The 19,237-nt window shown below is 43.1% G+C and overlaps 1 protein-coding gene across 4 annotated transcripts in view; it reads left to right on the top strand.

Annotated features, from left to right (window-relative positions):
• The window catches only part of ZDHHC17 (zinc finger DHHC-type palmitoyltransferase 17), a 126,583-nt gene that overhangs the window by 26,285 nt on the left and 81,061 nt on the right, over positions 1 to 19,237 (top strand). For all 4 annotated transcript variants that reach the window (XR_006291207.1, XM_037886158.2, XM_037886127.2 and 1 more), the window contains one exon: positions 18,245 to 18,367. Coding sequence is in view for 3 of the 4 variants with exons in the window: in XM_037886158.2 (XP_037742086.1) it covers positions 18,245 to 18,367 (123 nt within the window). In the remaining variant the exon portion in view is untranslated. The remainder of the gene's footprint in view (positions 1 to 18,244; positions 18,368 to 19,237) is intronic.

Here is a 19,237-nt window from a genome sequence, read left to right as displayed (position 1 = left end):
GTCAGTAGGGCAGGGGGCTTCCCCCAGTGCCAGCTTACATGGGAGGCCAGGGAGAGGAGATCAGATCCCCACCAGAGGGATAAGGTCCCTCAGATGCACAGAGGGCAGAGAAAGAGGGGCTCAGACCCTTTATATTGGCAGGACTCCCCTGATCCCTACGCATACTGGGAGGCAGGGAGAGAAGCTCAGATCCCTCCCAGAGGGACAGGGGCATCTGTCCCAATGCATGTACTGGCGGGGAAGGAGAGGGGCTCCCTGAGGAGAAAGGACCCCCAGATCCCATCTTCCACATGGCAGGCTGAGAGACGGGCTCAGACAACCAGTGAGGCAAGGGCCCCCAGATCCTTGCACACACTGAAGGGGAGATTATGGGACTGACAGGCGCTCTGCTCCTTACCTCCATATCACCCCTGTTCCAGTAAACATAGGAAATTTGCAATGTGGGGGCTTTGGACAACCCTGAAAGTGTTTTTTGTTTTGATTTTTGTAGTTCTTATAGTCCCCTCAAAACACAACTCTGGAATGTCATTTTAAATGATCGCATGACTTTAATTGTAATCAGAAATACCATGTTAGCATAATAAAACTTAAAGCATGCAGCCTCATATTTGTTTTATTTTAAAAGTAAACCTGTAAAGCTGTGCAGGTGAAAAATATTTCTTATATTTAGGAGGGAGTAACGTGAGCTATTTAAATAATTATTTCATGATTTGCATTGCGTTCAGAAAATCTCAGTAGGCATACATATTCACAGTGGAGTTGAGCCATTTCCTGTTATGTTGAGGGTGTCGTAAATAACCATTATTAACGTTAGTTAAAAATGAATATTAAGATTCAATGATACCAATGACAAATGCTTCTGTGGCTCCTGGTTCTATGTGATTGCTTCCTTGAGTGTCTTATTAGGGTTTTATAACTATACAGAGGTAATTTTTATAATACCCCAATTTTCACATCTTAAGGCCATTCAAGAAGAGGCTCTTACACACCTGTAAAAGATACAGAAATGGTGGAGTGTACTATACATCTCTTACACTAGCTGGATACATACTGCCATATCAATAGTTGAGTCTGAAGGCATGAAAGAAATGTGAATGGTTACAGAGAAACAGCGTAGGGAGGGATAAGGGTGGGGGTGGAAGATTACTGTTTAAAATGTGTGTGCACATGTGGAATTCGATATTTTTTTCTTCTATAGAGTGTTTTTAAAAGTTAATTGTACAGCTTGTAAATTTGTTACTCTTTAAATTACTATAATAATAGCAACTTAACACCTTTCTCAGAGACTTTCGTGCTTTCTTGCCTACTAAATATTTGAGGCTCAATTTTCCCTTTTATCTGAGCTCTTCTTAGCACTGTGGAGGGGAAAAGGGGCCATCAGGGAGCCAGTTATGATGTTATGTGCCTGGTCCAGACATGTTACAACAGCTTAGGTTTTAGAGGGCCCTTAAGCCAATGGGGAGTAGCAGAGGAGAGGTAAACTGTGTACCTATCAGCCCCATCTCTGTGTTGTCACACACCCTTGGGAATCAAAAGATGGCTGGCTCAGGAGCCAGCTCTGCTAGCTTTGTTGACAAGAAGTTCCCCTCCACTTGGAGAATTTTCCACTAGCTATTTAAAATCAGAATCCATCCTGTTTGCACCAGTGCTGTGGGGTTGGAAGCACAAAAAAGGATCCAAGCTCTTTGTTTTATACAGAAGACGTGAGCAGTGATACATGATTGGACAGCATTTGAAAACATGTTAAAAATATCAGATACTGACCTAGATGGTGATAATTGACACCCATGATTAAAAATACCATCTCATTTTACTATAGAGTTGCTGCTGTAGTTTATACCCTTTTAGTACGGAAATGTAACTTTCCCATCCTGGCTGACTTACAAGTTTCACAGTAATCAGTGGTTTCACTGGATATTGCAAATGTACTGAAATTATTCTTTCCTTAACTGGCTTAACCATTAAAATGCCTTATTACTGGACTAGTTAGTGTTTTTATAGTAGTGGAAGTCTCAAAATCTGTACTTCTGGACTCAATGCCCAAAGACACATTGTGCAGTTGCAAAACAGTAGGCAAATAAATGATGTTGCAGTGATTACATCTATCAGATCAGCCACTAGCTAGTATTAGGTTTGCTGGTGAAATCATCATCAACAACTTATATTGCCTTCATCACAACAATGTCTCTGGGTGCTCTACAAATAATAATAATAATGAAGTTTTCAGTGATTAACAATTATAAGGTATAATTAATTATATAATTATATATAATTATAATAAATATAATTATAAGGTATAATATTAACCTAGGGTATGTCTACACTGCAAAAAACCCCATTGTGGTAGTGAGTCTTACAGCCTGACTCAACTGACTTGGGCTTGCAGGGCTCGTGCTACGATAAAAATAAAAAATATATAAATCTCCCCACTGTATTTTCCACTGAACGCATCCAGTGAAGTGAGCTGTAGCTCACGAAAGCATATGCTCAAATAAATTTGTTAATCTCTAAGGTGCCACAAGTTACTCCTTTTTCTTTTTAATAAAAATGGGAGCGTTAGATGTTCCTGCTTGGGCAAGAGCCCAGGCTCTGGAACCCAGTGAAGGGGGTTGGTCTCCAGCGCTAGCGGTAATGTCTTCACTGCTATTTTTAGTTCTGTAGTACTAGCCTGAGTTGCTTGAGCCCAGCTCTGAGACTCACTGCCATGTTTTGGTTGGTTGATTGGTTTTTTTCCAATGTAGAAGTACCCTAAGATTTCTTTACTCTGTCCTTAAATGATGAGACCGGCTGAGTATCTTTAGTTTCAGTAGGTCATGAATTTCACAGGTGAGACACCTATTGTAAATGGGAGTCAGGGTATTCCACTAATTTATATCTTGGACAAATCAAATAACCTAGTGATTCAGACATCTGACTAGTGTTGGCCACTGTTAAAGACAGGATACTAATTATGTGGACCATTGGAATAGTTTAGTATGGCAAACTCCATTTTTCTGTGAAAGAATGTTGCCACCCTCCAGCTCTCTTTTTATCGCTATCAGTAAAAATATTGGAAAGCATAATTCTATCTAAATTATACATTCTTTTTTCAGTTTTCTCAGAATATTCCCACTCATGGGTTGTGCCACTGGTGTTGCTTTGATGGTGGAACCTTTTCATAGCAGTGCTGATTGGAGCACTCTCACATCCTCTGTTCTTAGTGCTCCTGAATGCTCTGAGGGTATGACCATCTTTACCCCTGTGTTCACCCCTTTTACAAGATTATGATAAATTTCATACAAAGTATGCCTTGTGAGGTATCATGTGAAAACTCATAATTTACTGATCATTATTGTCCTGGTAAAATATGTGTGGCAACGTTGCATGTAAAGTTGTAAGATTCCTTTGTATGGCATTGCTAGACTTGTTCCAAGTCTGGGGGGAGCAGCCACAAATCAGTTCCCCAGAGACAAAAGGCTAGCCAATGCTTCGGTCAGGTGTCAGCAAAATTAAATGGACTGTCACCTGATTAAATAGCTATTCTTTGGCAGGAAAGAGGATGTGGGTAAAATTTACATCTTGGCAAAGAAACAGCTGGGTTCCCATCCACACAGACTTTCCGTCTCCTGAACCTCAGCTGGAGATGTTTCTCAAAGAAGAGAGAGAGCTATAAAGAGGAGAGAGGAGACACCCCAATTGATTCCTTCTGTTTCTCTATCCATGGCATCCACAACACCTGAAGAATAAAGGAAATAGCTTTGGACTGGGGGAGGGATCCTGATTGATCCCCTCCCCACCTCCCCGTCCAAAGCTATTTCCTTTATTCTTCAGCCAGTAAGACTGCTAAAACATGTGCTGAGAGATACATTTGTTTTGAATTCACACTAGTTCGTTAAATTAGGCATTAGTTGCAATTTATTTTTATTTTCTTGTAACCAATTCTGACTTTTATGCTTCATTACTTGTAATAACTACAGAAGATATATTATAAGTGAATAAACTTGTATTATTGTTTTGTTTAGACCAGTGTGTTTGGATTGAAGTATTTGGGAAGCTCCATTTGGGGTAACAGATTTATGCATATAATTTTCAATTAATAAAATGATGGACTTTATATGAGCTTGTATTGTCCAGGAGAGTGCTGAGCAATACAAGACACACTTCTGGGAGGAAGTCTGGGACTGGGGATTTGCTGGTGTTACTCTGCAGTGTAAATAAAGGGTGGCTGGCTGTAGCACTGGGAGTAATTGACAAGCTGGAGGCTGTGTGTGAGCTAGCCAGCAGTGGTTGCTCTCACAGCAAAGCAGTGTAAAAGGCATCCTAGGCTGGAGAACTGAGAGGACACAGCTGTTATCGGTCCAGATTTTACCCGGGATAATGTCACAACGGGTGAGGTTATAAAAGGGGGCCTGGTGCTGTGGTTACTGTAGTTCTTCCAACCTCCGCATCTGGTGGATCGGGAACCATTTGGGGCCAGTGGCCAAGCTCCTTATCTTGAACAGTGGCTTGTTATGCTTTTATCTTATATTTTAGATTAGATTATAGTGTAAATAGTTATTTAGTTTTAGTATTGGGTTTTGTTTCTTAAAGTTTTCTAGTTAGTTGTTTAAGTGGAGCTTCAATTCTGCTGTTGGGATCAGATGCTGGGTCTGAAAGTCAAGAGTCCTGGCTTCAAGAAGTGCGACCTTTCTTTGGTTCCAAGCTCCAAGAACCCTGTGGTATCTAAAAAGGATCTCGGATCTTTGTGCCTGAAATTGAAAAGCAGAGAGACTCCATTGGTAACGGCCTCTGTAAGCGGAGCCATTTTGTAGGAGCAACCTCCCTCAAATCCAGGAATTCGGGTTCAGGGGAGACTCAATGTGTAAGAATGATTCAAAAGATACTTGGGGAAATTGGTGGATCCAGTGTCTTTTAATCCCAGATCATTGGATCCTAAATTGAGAAAGAGGGATCCTGAACATCTAGTGCAGTTGGCAGTTAATATGTGGTCCCACAGATCAAACTCAGTTCAAGCCTGCTCAGCAATCTCCCATAACAGTGGTAGTTCAAATCCACTGTAAAAATCCTTAGCCCTGTCTTATCTTGGATCTGGAGGGGACTGATAAAGACATGAGAGAGAGGAGCTTCTTTGGATCCACATAGTACTACTTTGCCTCCAGAGAAGCGAAGGATAGAGGAGCTATTGTCTCTCACCACCTCTCCTGCCACCTAATGCTCCCCTGCGCTCTTCCAGTAAAATGCTACTACTTCTAATCTCTCCTTTACTATCGTGCTTGGATCAGAAATCGAATCTGTAGTCAGACTTGGAATCGGAGATTAACCCACTCAATTGCCACATTGTCCTTTTCTTAAGGGAAGATATATTGCTGAACAAACATGTGGAAAAGATGCATGCTGTAGCAGATAATGTGAGATTGAATAGCAATGGAGTGTTGGCTGGATTGGCACCCCCCTTGAGTTAGATGGCCCTATTGGCCCTCTCCCAGGCATTACCAAGAATGACAGCGTATCCATTTCTTTTTTGAGAGCTTTGGGAAAATTTCATTCATTGGATCCAAAGCTCATGGATCTGTCTGCAGTTCATAGGGGAAGAGAGCAATCCCCAACTATTGCATCAGACATGCTCTCAGAAGAGGATGAACCTGGGGTGGTCGAAGAACATAAAGAAACAGACTGGAAGACGAGAAGTCTCTGGATAAAAATATGGGAATCGTGTCTTTATTAGAGGATGCAGTATTTCATGAAATAGCTGACAACTACTCTGAAAATTCCCTTGGTAATAGTAGAGGAGATGTCTCTTGCCGCATCTTTGACGTCCTTGGTTCTCCATCCAAAACCAGAATTACACTTCCTGTTTTAGAGAGGCTGCACTGAAAGCCCTTATGGCTGGTCTGCCATTTACTGTGTTCCATAAAGATAAGGTTGTCCTATGTCCCCATCCCAGGTTCCTACCTAAAGTATTGACTAAGTTACTAATCTGTCGGTATTGCTCCCTCCCATAAGACTGCATGGACATGCAGGTGAAAATAGGTTGTATATTTTAAATGCAAAAAGGGCTTTAAGTTTGTTATTTGAATGGGACTAAACAATTCAGAAAGTCTCCAAATCTTTTCATATTTTATGCTGATTATACAAACGGTCAAACAATCTCTTTTCAAACATTATCAAAATGATTGTGTACACAAGAGGCTTATATATTGACATCTATTTCTATCCCTGAAGGATTTTGGTCCCATTCCACTAGAGCCAAGGTGACCTCAATAGGATGCCTTCAATGCATTACGCTTACCACTCTCCCGATTTCTGTAACATGAAGCTCCAGATATTCGTTTACACAACACTTCTATTTGGGCTTAAGGTTTGTCTACACATGAGGCTTAGTGCATGGAAGATCATGGTGTAAATACAGCACACTAACTGTCCATGTGGACCCTGCTACCATATGCTAAAAGTTCTGTAATGTACTTTAAAACAACAAAACACACTAAGGAAGTTCCATGTGCAGTAGCAGGGTCCACCTGGCCAGTTAGTACATGGCAAGCTAGGGTGTTGTAGATTTACAGTCCTAGAGTCTTGCATGCTTAGTTTCCATATAGACAAGCCTTGAGTGTTCAAATTGGATGCTCAGTTTGGCAGAACAGTACTTCAATCTCTCTTTAATTACGACTCCATGTTCCACCTTCCCCAAAGAGGAGTACTGCTTGTCAAACTATCCCATGAGTCAGAGATGTGCAGAGGATGCTCGGTCAAGAAACGAAGGTTACTCACACTCAGAACGTTCATGAACAGTGAGGGGAGGGGGCAAGAGAGGTTGCAGGAGCACTGTGACAGGCAAAGATTCCAATGTGAGAGCTGCACCATCATCACATCCATGAGTGGGAATATGCAGAGTACATCTTGAACTCCAGTTAAAGGTGAATAACCTTCATTTCTTGCTGTTTTAATAATATACCCTGAGCTTTTAGGGAAGGTGGGTTGTAGCAATGGCTGGTAGCAGAATATTCACAGCTGAATAAAAATAAAGATCTCTCAAGAAGCCACCAAGCCTTCATAACCGTAGTTTCTTCTTCCTGTGCCTGGTTTCAGAGTAGCAGCCGTGTTAGTCTGTATTCGCAAAAAGAAAAGGAGTACTTGTGGCACCTTAGAGACTAGCAAATTTATTTAAGCATAAGCTTTTGTGAGCTACAGCTCACTTCATCAGATGCACTCAGTGGAAAATACAGTGGGGAGATTTATATACACAGAGAACCTGAAACAATGGGTGTTATCATACACGCTGTAAGGAGGATTGATCACTTAAGATGAGCTAATACCAGCAGGGGGGTGGGGGGAAGAAAATCTTTTTTAGTGACAATCAAGGTGGGCCATTTCCAGCAGTTGACAAGAATGTCTGAGGAACAGTGGGTGGGGGGAGAATAAACATGGGGAAATAGTTTTACTTTGTGTAATGACCCGTCCACTCCCAGTCTCTATTCAAGCCTAAGTTAATTGTATCCAGTTTGCAAATTAATACCAATCTCTCGTTGGAGTCTGTTTTTGAAGTCTTTTTGTTGTAATATTGCGACTTTTAGGTCTGTAATCGAGTGACCAGAGAGATTGAAGAGTTCTCCAACTGGTTTATGAATGTTATAATTCTTGACATCAGATTTGTGTCCATTTATTCTTTTACGTAGAGACTGTCCAGTTTGACCAATGTACATGGCAGAGGGGCATTGCTGGCACATGATGGCATATATCACATTGGTAGATGTGCAGGTGAACGAGCCTCTGATAGTGTGGCTGATGTGATTAGGCCCTAGGATGGTGTCCCCTGACTAGATATGTGGACACAGTTGGCAATGGGCTTTGTTGCAAGGATAGGTTCCTGGGTTAGTGGTTCTGTTGTGTGGTACGTGGTTGCTGGTGAGTATTTGCTTCAGGTTGGGGGGCTGTCTGTAAGCAAGGACTGGCCTGTCTCCCAAGATCTGTGAGAGTGATGGGTCGTCCTTCAGGATAGGTTGTAGATCCTTGATGATGCGTTGGAGAGTTGGGGGCTGAAGGTGGTGGCTAGTGGCGTTCTGTTATTATCTTTGTTGGGCCTGTCCTGTAGTAGGTGACTTCTGGGTACTCTTCTGGCTCTTTCAATCTGTTTTTTCAATTCAGCAGGTGGGTATTGTAGTTTTAAGAATGCTTGATAGAGATCTTGTAGGTGTTTGTCTCTGTCTGAGGGGTTGGAGCAAATGCGGTTGTATCGTAGAGCTTGGCTGTAGACAATGGATCGTGTGGTGTGATCTGGAAAGCTGGAGGCATGTAGGTAGGAATAGCGGTTGGTAGGTTTCCAGTATAGGGTGGTGTTTATGTGACCATCGCTTATTAGCACCGTAGTGTCCAGAAAGTGGATCTCTTGTGTGGACTGGTCCAGGCTGAGGTTGATGTTGGGATGGAAATTGTTGAAATCATGGTGGAATTCCTCAAGGGCTTCTTTTCTATGGGTCCAGATGATGAAGTTGTCATCAATATAGCGCAAGTAGAGTAGGGGCATTAGGGGACGAGAGCTGAGGAAGCGTTGTTCTAAGTCAGCCATAAAAATGTTGGCATACTGTGGGCCATGTGGGTACCCATAGCAGTGCCACTGATTTGAAGGTATACATTGTCTCCAAATGTGAAATAGTTATGGGTGAGGACAAAGTCACAAAGTTCAGCCACCAGGTTTGCCGTGACATTGTCGGGGATACTTTTCCTGACGGCTTGTAGTCCATCTTTGTGTGGAATGTTGGTGTAGAGGGCTTCTGCATCCATAGTGGCCAGGATGGTGTTTTCAGGAAGATCACCAATGGATTGTAGTTTCCTCAGGAAGTCAGTGGTGTCTTGAAGATAGCTGGGAGTGCTGGTAGCGTAGGGCCTGAAGAGGGAGTCTACATAGCCAGACAATCCTGCTGTCAGGGTGCCAATGCCTGAGATGATGGGGCGTCCAAGATTTCCAGGTTTATGGATCTTGGGTAGCAGATAGAATACCCCAGGTCGGGGTTCCAGGGGTGTGTCTGTGCGGATTTGTTCTTGTGCTTTTTCAGGGAGTTTCTTGAGCAAATGGTGTAGTTTCTTTTGGTAACCCTCAGTGGGATCAGAGGGTAATGGCTTGTAGAAAGTGGTGTTGGAGAGCTGCCTAGCAACCTCTTGTTCATATTCCGACCTATTCATGATGACGACAGCACCTCCTTTGTCAGCCTTTTTGATTATGATGTCAGAGTTGTTTCTGAGGCTGTGGATGGCATTGTGTTCTGCACGGCTGAGGTTATGGGGCAAGTGATGCTGCTTTTCCACAATTTCAGCCCGTGCACGTCGGTGGAAGCACTCTATGTAGAAGTCCAGTCTGGTTCGACCTTCAGGAGGAGTCCACCCAGAATCCTTCTTTTTGTAGTGTTGGTAGGAAGGTCTCTGTGGATTAGCATGTTGTTCAGAGGTGTGTTGGAAATATTCCTTGAGTCGGAGACGTCGAAAATAGGATTCTAGGTCACCACAGAACTGTATCATGTTTGTGGGGGTGGAGGGGCAGAAGGAGAGGCCCCAAGATAGGACAGATTCTTCTGCTGGGCTAAGAGTATAGTTGGATAGATTAACATTATTGCTGGGTGGGTTAAGGGAATCGTTGCTGTGGCCCCTTGTGGCATGTAGTAGTTTAGATAGTTTAGTGTCTTTTTTCTTTTGTAGAGAAGCAAAGTGTGTGTTGTAAATGGCTTGTCTAGTTTTTGTAAAGTCCAGCCACGAGGAAGTTTGTGTGGAAGGTTGGTTTTTTATGAGTATCCAGTTTTGAGAGCTCATTCTTAATCTTTGCCTGTTTGCTGTAGAGGATGTTGATCAGGTGGTTCCACAGTTTCTTTGAGAGCGTGTGGCACAAGCTGTCAGCATAGTCTGCGTGGTATGTAGATTGTAATGGATTTTTTACCTTCAGTCCTTTTGGTATGATGTCCATCTGTTTGCATTTGGAAAGGAAGATGATGTCTGTCTGTATCTGTACGAGTTTTTTCTTGAAGTTGATAGATTTCCATTCCATACGGCTAAATGTAGTGCCTTACATAATGACAAGTTTCAGAGTAGCAGCCGTGTTAGTCTGTATTCGCAAAAAGAAAAGGAGTACTTGTGGCACCTTAGAGACTACCAAATTTATTTGAGCATAAGCTTTTGTGAGCTACAGCTACTTCATCGGATGCATTCAGTCGAAAATAAAGTGGCTCCCACGTACTGTGTGTCAGTTCCCCTGGCACAGAGGTTTGGAAGTTCAAATAGCAGTGTCCAGTAGGGGTTGTGCAGGCACCTTTCATGCTGACATGCCCAGGCATAAAGGAGGCAGTGCGACCCGTTCACCCTCGGTTCCTTCTAACTGCCCTTCAACGGTAAGTGAGAAGACTGTGTCCTTGTTCAGTTAGTTACTGTTACAAATAATTAATCTTTTAATGCAGTTATTAGTTGCCTTGTCATTGACAACTTTTTTTAAAAAAAAAGGCAGCTAGTTTACAGTGGTCAGTGAGGCTAGTCAATTACCTTGTCAGTTTCAGGCTGAGCTCTGTTTGCAGGTTTCAAATCCTGGGAGTGTCCATTTCAGATTTGATGCTGAGGGCCCGCTCATCAGGCTTCAAGTTCTGGCCTTCCTGCAGGAAAGTCATTCTGCTCATGGATGAAGACAACCATTGCTTTTTTTGTTCAGGGGAATCTCATAGTGTGCTATCTCAAGCACTTTTAAGACCGCACACAAAGGTCCAGAGAACATGGACTGAGGCTCTTTTTAACTGAAAAATCTGAGACCCCAGTCAGATGCTGATCTACCACAGTAATAAGGAAAATACTGAACAGATCTGTATCTCCCTTCCCCCTTTTGGTTCCCACCTTTCTTTCTTCGGGGATACCTGAGCCACAATAACATCAGACTGTTAGGTCTTGCAGGTCATTCAATAAGCTTATGCCCTACAATTCTATACCATACACCTGATAGCCTCCCCATCTCTCTTCAGGGACCAGTTTCAAATAAGTTTCATGCACCAAGAGATATAATCTCTATTGGAGTTGGGTGCCATATAGCTGATACCACTTGCCTTCAGAGGAAAAGGATTTTAGTCTGCTTACTTTATGATACCAAAGAAAAAGGGAGGGTGGCAACCTATTCTAGATCTCAGGCTCCTCAACAGTTATATGTCCAATCCAAAGCTTTGCATGGTGACTCTGGCATCCATCACACCCTCATTAGATCTTATGGACTTGTTTAGTACCCTCAACTTGCAAGATGCTTATTTTCATGTGGCGATACACCCATCATACTGAAACTTTTTCTGCTTTGCAGTACTAAAGGACCATTATCAGTTCAAGGTTTTCTTGTTTCTTCACTTGATTGCACCTTGAGTTTTTATAAAGTGCCGGTAAGAGATTATTGCTCATTTACATCATCAGGGTATTTGTGCCCATATCTTGATAATTGGTTAATCTGAGGCAAATCAGTCCAGCAGGTTTCCAACTCAGTAAGATTGATTCTGTGCCTGTTTTCAGATTTAGGAATGAAACTCAACCTAAAGAAATCTCAGTTGATTCCATCCCAAACCATAAAGTTTATAGGTACTTTCCTAGACTCCAAAACACAGAGTATGACCCAAGGACCTCTTGATGCTGGCAAGGGCACAGGAATACATAGGGGTACGACAATCCCATTGGTTCACCAAAGGGGTAATGCCACACTGGTGGTCCTTATTTTCTGACCATACATCTCTCAATGATATATGTGAGGAATTGTGTGTGTGTGTGTGTGTATGTATGTATATATATATAAAAAAAAAAAATAAGTTATCTCGGTCTGTAGTTAAAAGCAGGTCACTCAAAGTTAGCATGTCATGAGATAAACTCCTCCAGAAGGTGGATGGGAGATGCTTATCTCCATGGTGGACCATTATGTATTGTATGTCATACAATAGGAATCTGTTAGTATTTTAAGTCAAATACTAATGAAGAGCTATGGGAGACTTCAGAAAGGAATCACTAGGAAGAGGAAAACAGTGTGTAGGTGGCATTGTTTTGAGGTCAACATCAAAGATCTGTTCTGGTATATTTGGGGGAGCAGAAAGACACCTGACTTCCTTCATTTAGGAAGTTAAACTGACAGCAGGTTTGCTTCATGAAAAAGGGATCTCAGCCAGGCTTGGCTGAAAATGCTGAAAAGAACTTTGTGTGAGATAAACTTCTTTAGATAGAAGGATAACTTATTAGTTAAGTTTAGTATCAGAGGGATAGCCATGTTAGTCTGGATCTGTAAAAGCGGCAAAGAGTCCTGTGGCACCTTATAGACTAACAGATGTATTGCAGCATAAGCTTTTGTGGGTAAATACCCACTTCGTAAGTTTAGAATGTGTGTTATGATTTTGTTTGATATGTAACCATTTGTTCCCGTCTCTTAAACTAGTTTTTATTTTAATCTCTATTCTTTCTTAAATGATTTTTTTTTATTTTATAATTGAATTCAATTGCTGTGTGTAATACAGGAGTGGTGATCTAAGGTAAAACTGGTAAGCTATGTTCCTTTGGGACCAGAGGATCTGGAATTTCTGTGGCTATCCTGTGATCAGAGGTTGGATTCCACAGGGGGATACTTGGAAGGGACTCAGGGCCATCTATTGTCAACCTGAAAGGCAACAAAAGGGCTGGTGTAGCCCAAAGAAGAGTGCTTGAGTATCTGACAGGCTGGTTGCATTGTGGCACTAACACCCAGCTAACACAGGCAATACTCCCTTGCACTGGAGGCAGGTGGTAACAAAAGACGCAGCACTGGGTGCCCTGAGAAGTGTCACCTTGAGGGCTTGCCTATGGAGAGATTTCAGAATCTTTCCCGTCTGATCCTGTTGCTTCAGTCACACCCTCAGTAGCCTTGAGGCTACTAGGTCACATGGCTTACACCCAGGTGACATCTTTTGTCAGATTGAGACTGAGACCTTTTCTATCTTGGATCCAAGCATTCACAGGACGAGCCAGCAAATCATGATTCCCTCAGTTGATACTCTTTTGTCCCTTCATTAGTCCCTTCATTAGTGGTTAGAGCCAGACAATATTTGTTTGGAATGCCCTTCTCCCCCGTATCTTCCACCCTGATATTAGATATTAGCAGCTGGGGTGCACATCTGGGTCAGTTCCAGACTCTCAGCCGATGAACCTCAGTAGCTCTATCAACTCACATAAATATGCTGGAGCTGAGAGCTTTTTGTTTTGCTTGCAGATTGTTCCTACTGCTGTGGAGAAACCAAGTTGTACAGATTTTAACAGACAATGCCACAATAATGTATTACATAAACAGACAGGGAGGAACAAAATTCAGTCACCTCTGTCAAGAAACCACTCTACTCTGGGAATAGTGCATCAGTAACTGCATAGCTCTCCTAGTGATATGTCTCCCAAAGGAATCGAATGCTCTGGCAGATGAACTAGGAGAAGTTGCTCCTTTCACTAGTAGTCTCTGAAGGAGTCGTTGCTAACACATATCTTCCAAAATGGGGATTTCAGAAAATAGATATCTTTGCATCCAAGGATAAGAAAAAATGCCCTCTTTTGCTCTCGAGGGGTCTGGGTTCTCTAGCACAGTGGTCTCCAAAGTGGGGTGCACATACCCCAGGGGGTGCACAAGACGATTGATTGGGGGGCGCAGCAGGAGGACCGTAGCTGGAGCAAAAGGGTGGCATGGCAGGAGGAGCACCGCCGGAGGGGGAAAAAAGGGGGGGACGGCCCTGAGTCCTCCAGCCGGTGGAGGAGCAGGGGCAGCTGCGCAGCCAGCGGCCAGAAAGAAGCGGCACTTTCCCCTTCAAAGCCGACCGGAGAGAAGCGGCACTTTGAAGGGGAAAGCACCCGCTTCTCTCCGTCCGCTGGCTGCGCAGCTGCCCCTGCTCCTCCTGAGTCCTCCGGCCCGTGCTCTCAGGGCCGCATTCCGAAAGGGGCTTTAGAGCTGCAGCCCGGGGCCCCCTTAGCCCAGGGCCCTGAAGCTCCTAGAATCCCTGCATTCCGGGTGGGCCTGCCTGCCCGGGGGGCGGGGGGCGGCTCCCAGAATTGTGGCCATGGGGGGGTGGTGCGCTGCAGAGAGCCACCTGCACACCCCCTGCACCAAACAGAGCTGCCCCAGGTAAGTGCTCTGCACTTCCTGCCTGCCTCAGCCCTGAGCCTCCTCCCGCATCCCTACCCTGAGTGCCTTCCCACACCCTAACTCCCTCCCAGACCGCACACTCCACCCTGGGCGCCCACTGTATCACAAAGTGTTAAACCAAGATTTTCAAAAATAACAAAGCATATTCAATCACATTGCTCTCACTAAAAATATTATTATTAATTTTTTAGTGCAAGCAAAAAGGTCTTTTGTACCGTTAATAAATAAAATATTATTTTAAAAATATTGTTTATTTCATCTTTCTCATAGTTTTTTAATTTCTATTTTTTGTTTTATAATTTACACAATATATTAGTACAGTAGTACATGTATATAATTTATACATAAATAAATATACATATATTGGGGGTGCGTGCTCAAAATTTTTTTACTGATAATGGTGTTCGATCAAAAAAGTTTGGAGACCACTGCTCTAGCAGATGAGTTTCTAATCTCCGGGTCGCATCTGTGTTCTCCCCCTCCCCCACCCCCTTTTACTTTCCAGGATTCTAAGGAAAGTACAGCAGGACAGTGCTTAGATGATTCTTGTACCCCCAGGATGGACTCATCAGTTTTGGTATCCAGACCTACTGTAGCTTTCCAATCATTTTGTTCAATAACTCTCCCATTTCTACCAGACATAATCTCTCATGACTCAGAATGCATACTCTATCTCAGGGGTCAGCAACCTTTCAGAAGTGGTGTGCTGAGTCTTCATTTATTCACTTTTTAATTTAAGGTTTAACGTTTTTTAGAAGGTCTCTCTCTATAAGTCTATATATTGTATAACTAAACTACTGTCGTATGTAAAGTAAACAAGGTTTTCAAAATGTTTAAGAAGCTTCATTTAAAATTAAATTAAAATGCTGATCTTACGCTGCCGGCCTGTTCAGCCTGCTGCCAGTCTGGGGTTCTGTTCACCTAGGCCGGCAGCAGGCTGAGTGGGGCCTGTGGCTGGGACCCTGGCTGGCAAGGGGCTGGCAGCCAGAACCCCAGACCAGCAGCGGGCTGAGTGGGGCCGGCAGCCGGGACCCAAGGCCAGGGATCCAGAGGGAGAAACAGCCCTGATGCTGGGTCCCTGGGCTTGCAAGGAGTTTCTTGCATTCTGCCTCCTCCTTCCTTCAGGGCATGCTGGGAACTGAAGCTGCTGGGAACCCTCCGGTTCCCTCCCCCTGGCCTTGTCTTCTATTTGGGAGCTGGCCTCTGCCGGGTCCAGTGGCCCCTAGTGGCAGCCAACATCTCTGCAGCCCAGAGCGGGGAATTTTGCATGCCCAACATTAATTTCTGAAAAATCTGTATTTTGCAGTGGCACAGAATTCCCCCAGGAAAAGTTAACATGATTGGATAGTTAACATGTAAAGTTAATATGATTGGATAAAGAATTTTCCCATGAAGTCAAGAGAATTTTCGTGGAAAGTTAGAAAAACTTTGACTAGGAAAACATACATAGCTCAATAAAAACGTTTTTCCCTAAGGATATGGTCAAAATATTCTGATCGCCTCTGAGCATCTAGTCCAGGATTAATGGTATATCTTCTGTTGCTTAAAGTCAGGACTTTTGCTTAACTTCATCAAAGTTGCAATCTCACACTTTCATCCTTTTATTCAAGGTTCTTTGTGTTTTCTTATACAACTGTCAAAATATTTAAGAGCCCTATTGTACTATCTTAGAATGAGATCTTTCAGACAATCTCTTAAACTCTTTACAGCAGTGGTTTTCAAACTTTTTTTCTGGCGACCCAGTTGAAGAAAATTGTGATGCCCGTGACCCAGTGGAGCTGGGGATGAGGAGTTTGGGTTGTGGGAGGGGCTCAGGACTGGGGCAGAGGTTTGGGGTGTGGGGGTGAGGGCTGTGGCATGGGGCTGGGAATGAGGGGTTCAGGGTGTGGGCGGGGGCTCTGGACTGGGGAAGGGGGTTGGGGTGTGGGAGGGGGTCAGGACTCTAGGCTGGGGCTGGGAATGAGGAGTTTGGAGTGCAGGAGGGGGCTCTGGGTTTGGGGGGGCTCAGGGCTGAGGCGGGGAGTTGGGATGAGTGAGGGGGTCAGGGCTGTGAGGTGGGGCTGGGAATGAGGGGTTTGGGATGCAGGAAGGGGCTACGGGTTTGAAGGGGGGGGAGATCAGGTCTGGGGCAGGGGATTGGGGTGCAGGCTTACCTCTGGCGGCTCCCAGTAAGTGGCGCAGGCGTGGTGCAGAGGCAGGGTTTCCGCCTGTTCTAGTACTGCGGACTGCACTGCGCCCCGGAAGTGGCCAGCAGCAGGTCTGGCTCCTAGGCGGAGGCGCGCAAACGGCTCCACACAGCTCTTGCCCGCAGGCACCACCTCCCCAGCTCCCATTGGCCAGTGCTCTGGGTAAGGACAACACACGGAGCCCAATGGCCCCCTCACCTAGGAGCCTGACCTGCTGCTGGCTGCTTCCAGGGCACAGCGCGGTGTCGGAACAGGCCCGGTCGGCGGTGCTGACCAGAACTGCTGCAACTCAGTGCTTTACATTCTGCAGCCCAGTACTGGGTCATGACCCACAGTTTGAAAACCACTGCTTTAAATGTATCAAAATGTAGACAAAACTCATCTCAGATATTAACCAAATAGATTGTGAACAGTATCAAGATTTCATATGTCATCCATAAGTTACAGCTACCAAGTCGAGTGACTGCTCATTCTACCAGTAGCCAAGCTACCTCAGCAGAGTTCCAGTCATTGAAATTTGTAGAGCAGTGACATGGTCCTCAGTGTGCATGTTTACCAACCATTACTCTCTCGTATCAGCATCTGGGGTGTATGCTGAGTTTAGAAGACCAGTTCTACTGTCCATGTGCGGATGAGCTCCTGTCTCTCACTGTTTAGCTTACCAAACTGCTAGTTAATCACCATAAGTGGGAGCCACATGCAGAAGAACTTGAAGAAAAAGAAACAGTTACTTACCTTATAGTAAGTGGTGTTCTCTGAGATGTTTTGTGCATGTGGATCCCACGACCCCATCATCCATACTTGCAGCTCAGAAACTCCTCTTGAAACTCTGAGTGGTGAAGGAATGAGAGAATGGGTCACTTTGCCCCCTGTGAGGAGGGGACACATGGGCATAATCCTTTAGCTGGCTGTGTGTTAAATGCAACAGTCTGCATTATGGTTTTTTATATTACCCCCCAAAGCCCCAAATGAGTTCAGAGTTGTGGTTCCAGCGCAGTTCTTCTTGATAAACTTTGTTGAGAGCTGCTGATAGGTGCATCAGCAAGAATGTTTGTGTTTCAGCTGTGACATTGAGATAGACTAGTGCAACCTGAGCTGTCACGATTCCTTATCAAAGTCTGGAGCCTGAGCACTTAGGACTCAGACATTAATAGAGTACAGGTATTGTCATAATTTTCCCTGTAATTTTGCCCATGAAAAGGAGCATGGAGACAGGGTAGTAGCTAGCTGGGTTATCAGTAGCTAGTAGTAGTTTTTTTAATTCTGCCCAAGCAGCTACATGCTTCTCAACATTAGTAAGTTTTCTTCCTGAAAGGAAGTGTTGATGTTGGTCAACTTTGGTCCCAGGTAGTATTGACTATCCATGAAGAACAGTAAGTTTTGCATGTGGTTGCACAGGGGTCACTGCTTTCAGTGCTTCTGCTTCTGCTTTATTCTTCCATAAACTGAGATTATATTGTCTGGGTTTTTTTTTTCCAGGGAAGTGGGAAGAGAGCACTTCTTGGTGGAAAACTGTAGTCTCAGGTCGACCTAAACTGTAGTCTCAGGTCGACCTAGATTGGTTAATTAGTTCACAAATGAAATTCTATGGCAGAGGAGCAAAATCTTCGTTTCTTTCACAGAAGTAATATAGTCTTTCAAGAACTCCTTATGCAGTTGACTGATTGTCTTGTCCTGTTTGCGCACAAGTTTCCTGTCTTCATGCTTCTCCTATTAGCAGCAGGTGGAAAAAAGAAAACTTTGTCATGGTAATCCCTCTGCATAAGAAGTTTGCTGTTTCTTACTCACTTTTTGTTTCTTATCTCCAGCAGGTGAGAACAATCTTGTAATTGCGTAAGTTCTTATACTGTGCTCATCTCTCTGGTATCTAAGTACCTGATTGTTTCCTACGTGTTGGTTTTTGCTTATGATAATAAGTTGAAATTTTTTCTTCTTCAAGGTATGGAATATATGAACGATGTAGAGAGTTGGTGGAAGCAGGTTATGATGTACGGCAGCCAGACAAAGAAAACGTTACACTTCTCCACTGGGCTGCAATCAACAACAGAATAGATCTGGTGAAGTATGTATTAATATATAGCTAAACATCAATGATGTCTTTAAGTAATTTTTGTGTTTGTCTATAATGCTAAATAGATTTCATAGTTTCTTTTTAAGCCCACTCGTTCTCAATTTTAAGGGTAAAAAATAGGGCTGTCGATTAATCGCCGTTAACTCACGCAATTAACTCGAAAAAAATTAATTGCAATTAAAAAAAATTAATCATGATTAATCACCCTGTTAAACAATAGAATCTCAATTGAAATATATTAAATATTTTTGACTGTTTTTCTACATTTCAAAATATATTGACTTCAATTACAACACAGAATACAATGTGTACAGTACTCACTTTATATTAATTTTATTACAATATTTGCACTGTAAAATGATAAACAAAATAAATATTATTTTTCTATTCACCTCATACAAGTACTGTATGTACACCAGTTTTGTACCAATGTAAATAATTCTACATTTGTAAGTTCAACTTTCATGGTAAAGAGATTGCACTACAGTACTTGTAATGAGGGAATTGAAAAATATTATTTCTTTTGTGTTTTTTTTACAGTGCAAATATTTGTAATAAAAAATAGAATACAAAATGTATTTTAGATTTATCTTGTAACTGAAATCAATATATTTGAAAATGTAGAAAACATCCAAAAATATTTAAATAAATAGTATTCTGTTATTGTTTAACAGCACAATTAATCGCGATTAATTTTTTTAATAGCTTGACAGCCCTAGTAAAAAATAAAAGCCGGAAACCCCAGTCTAGATATTTTGCAGAATCTCTGTGATGCCGTAGTACCCAAGAATAAGACCTGTTAAATGCTTAGTAGCCAAGTCCAGGCCTGGTCAGATCAGTTAAACCTTTCAGAGCAGCTGT

This window comes from Chelonia mydas, chromosome 1 (assembly GCF_015237465.2).
Source record: "Chelonia mydas isolate rCheMyd1 chromosome 1, rCheMyd1.pri.v2, whole genome shotgun sequence".
NCBI classification, from domain to species: Eukaryota; Metazoa; Chordata; order Testudines; family Cheloniidae; genus Chelonia; species Chelonia mydas.
This window is presented reverse-complemented; position numbering and strand designations above follow the sequence as displayed.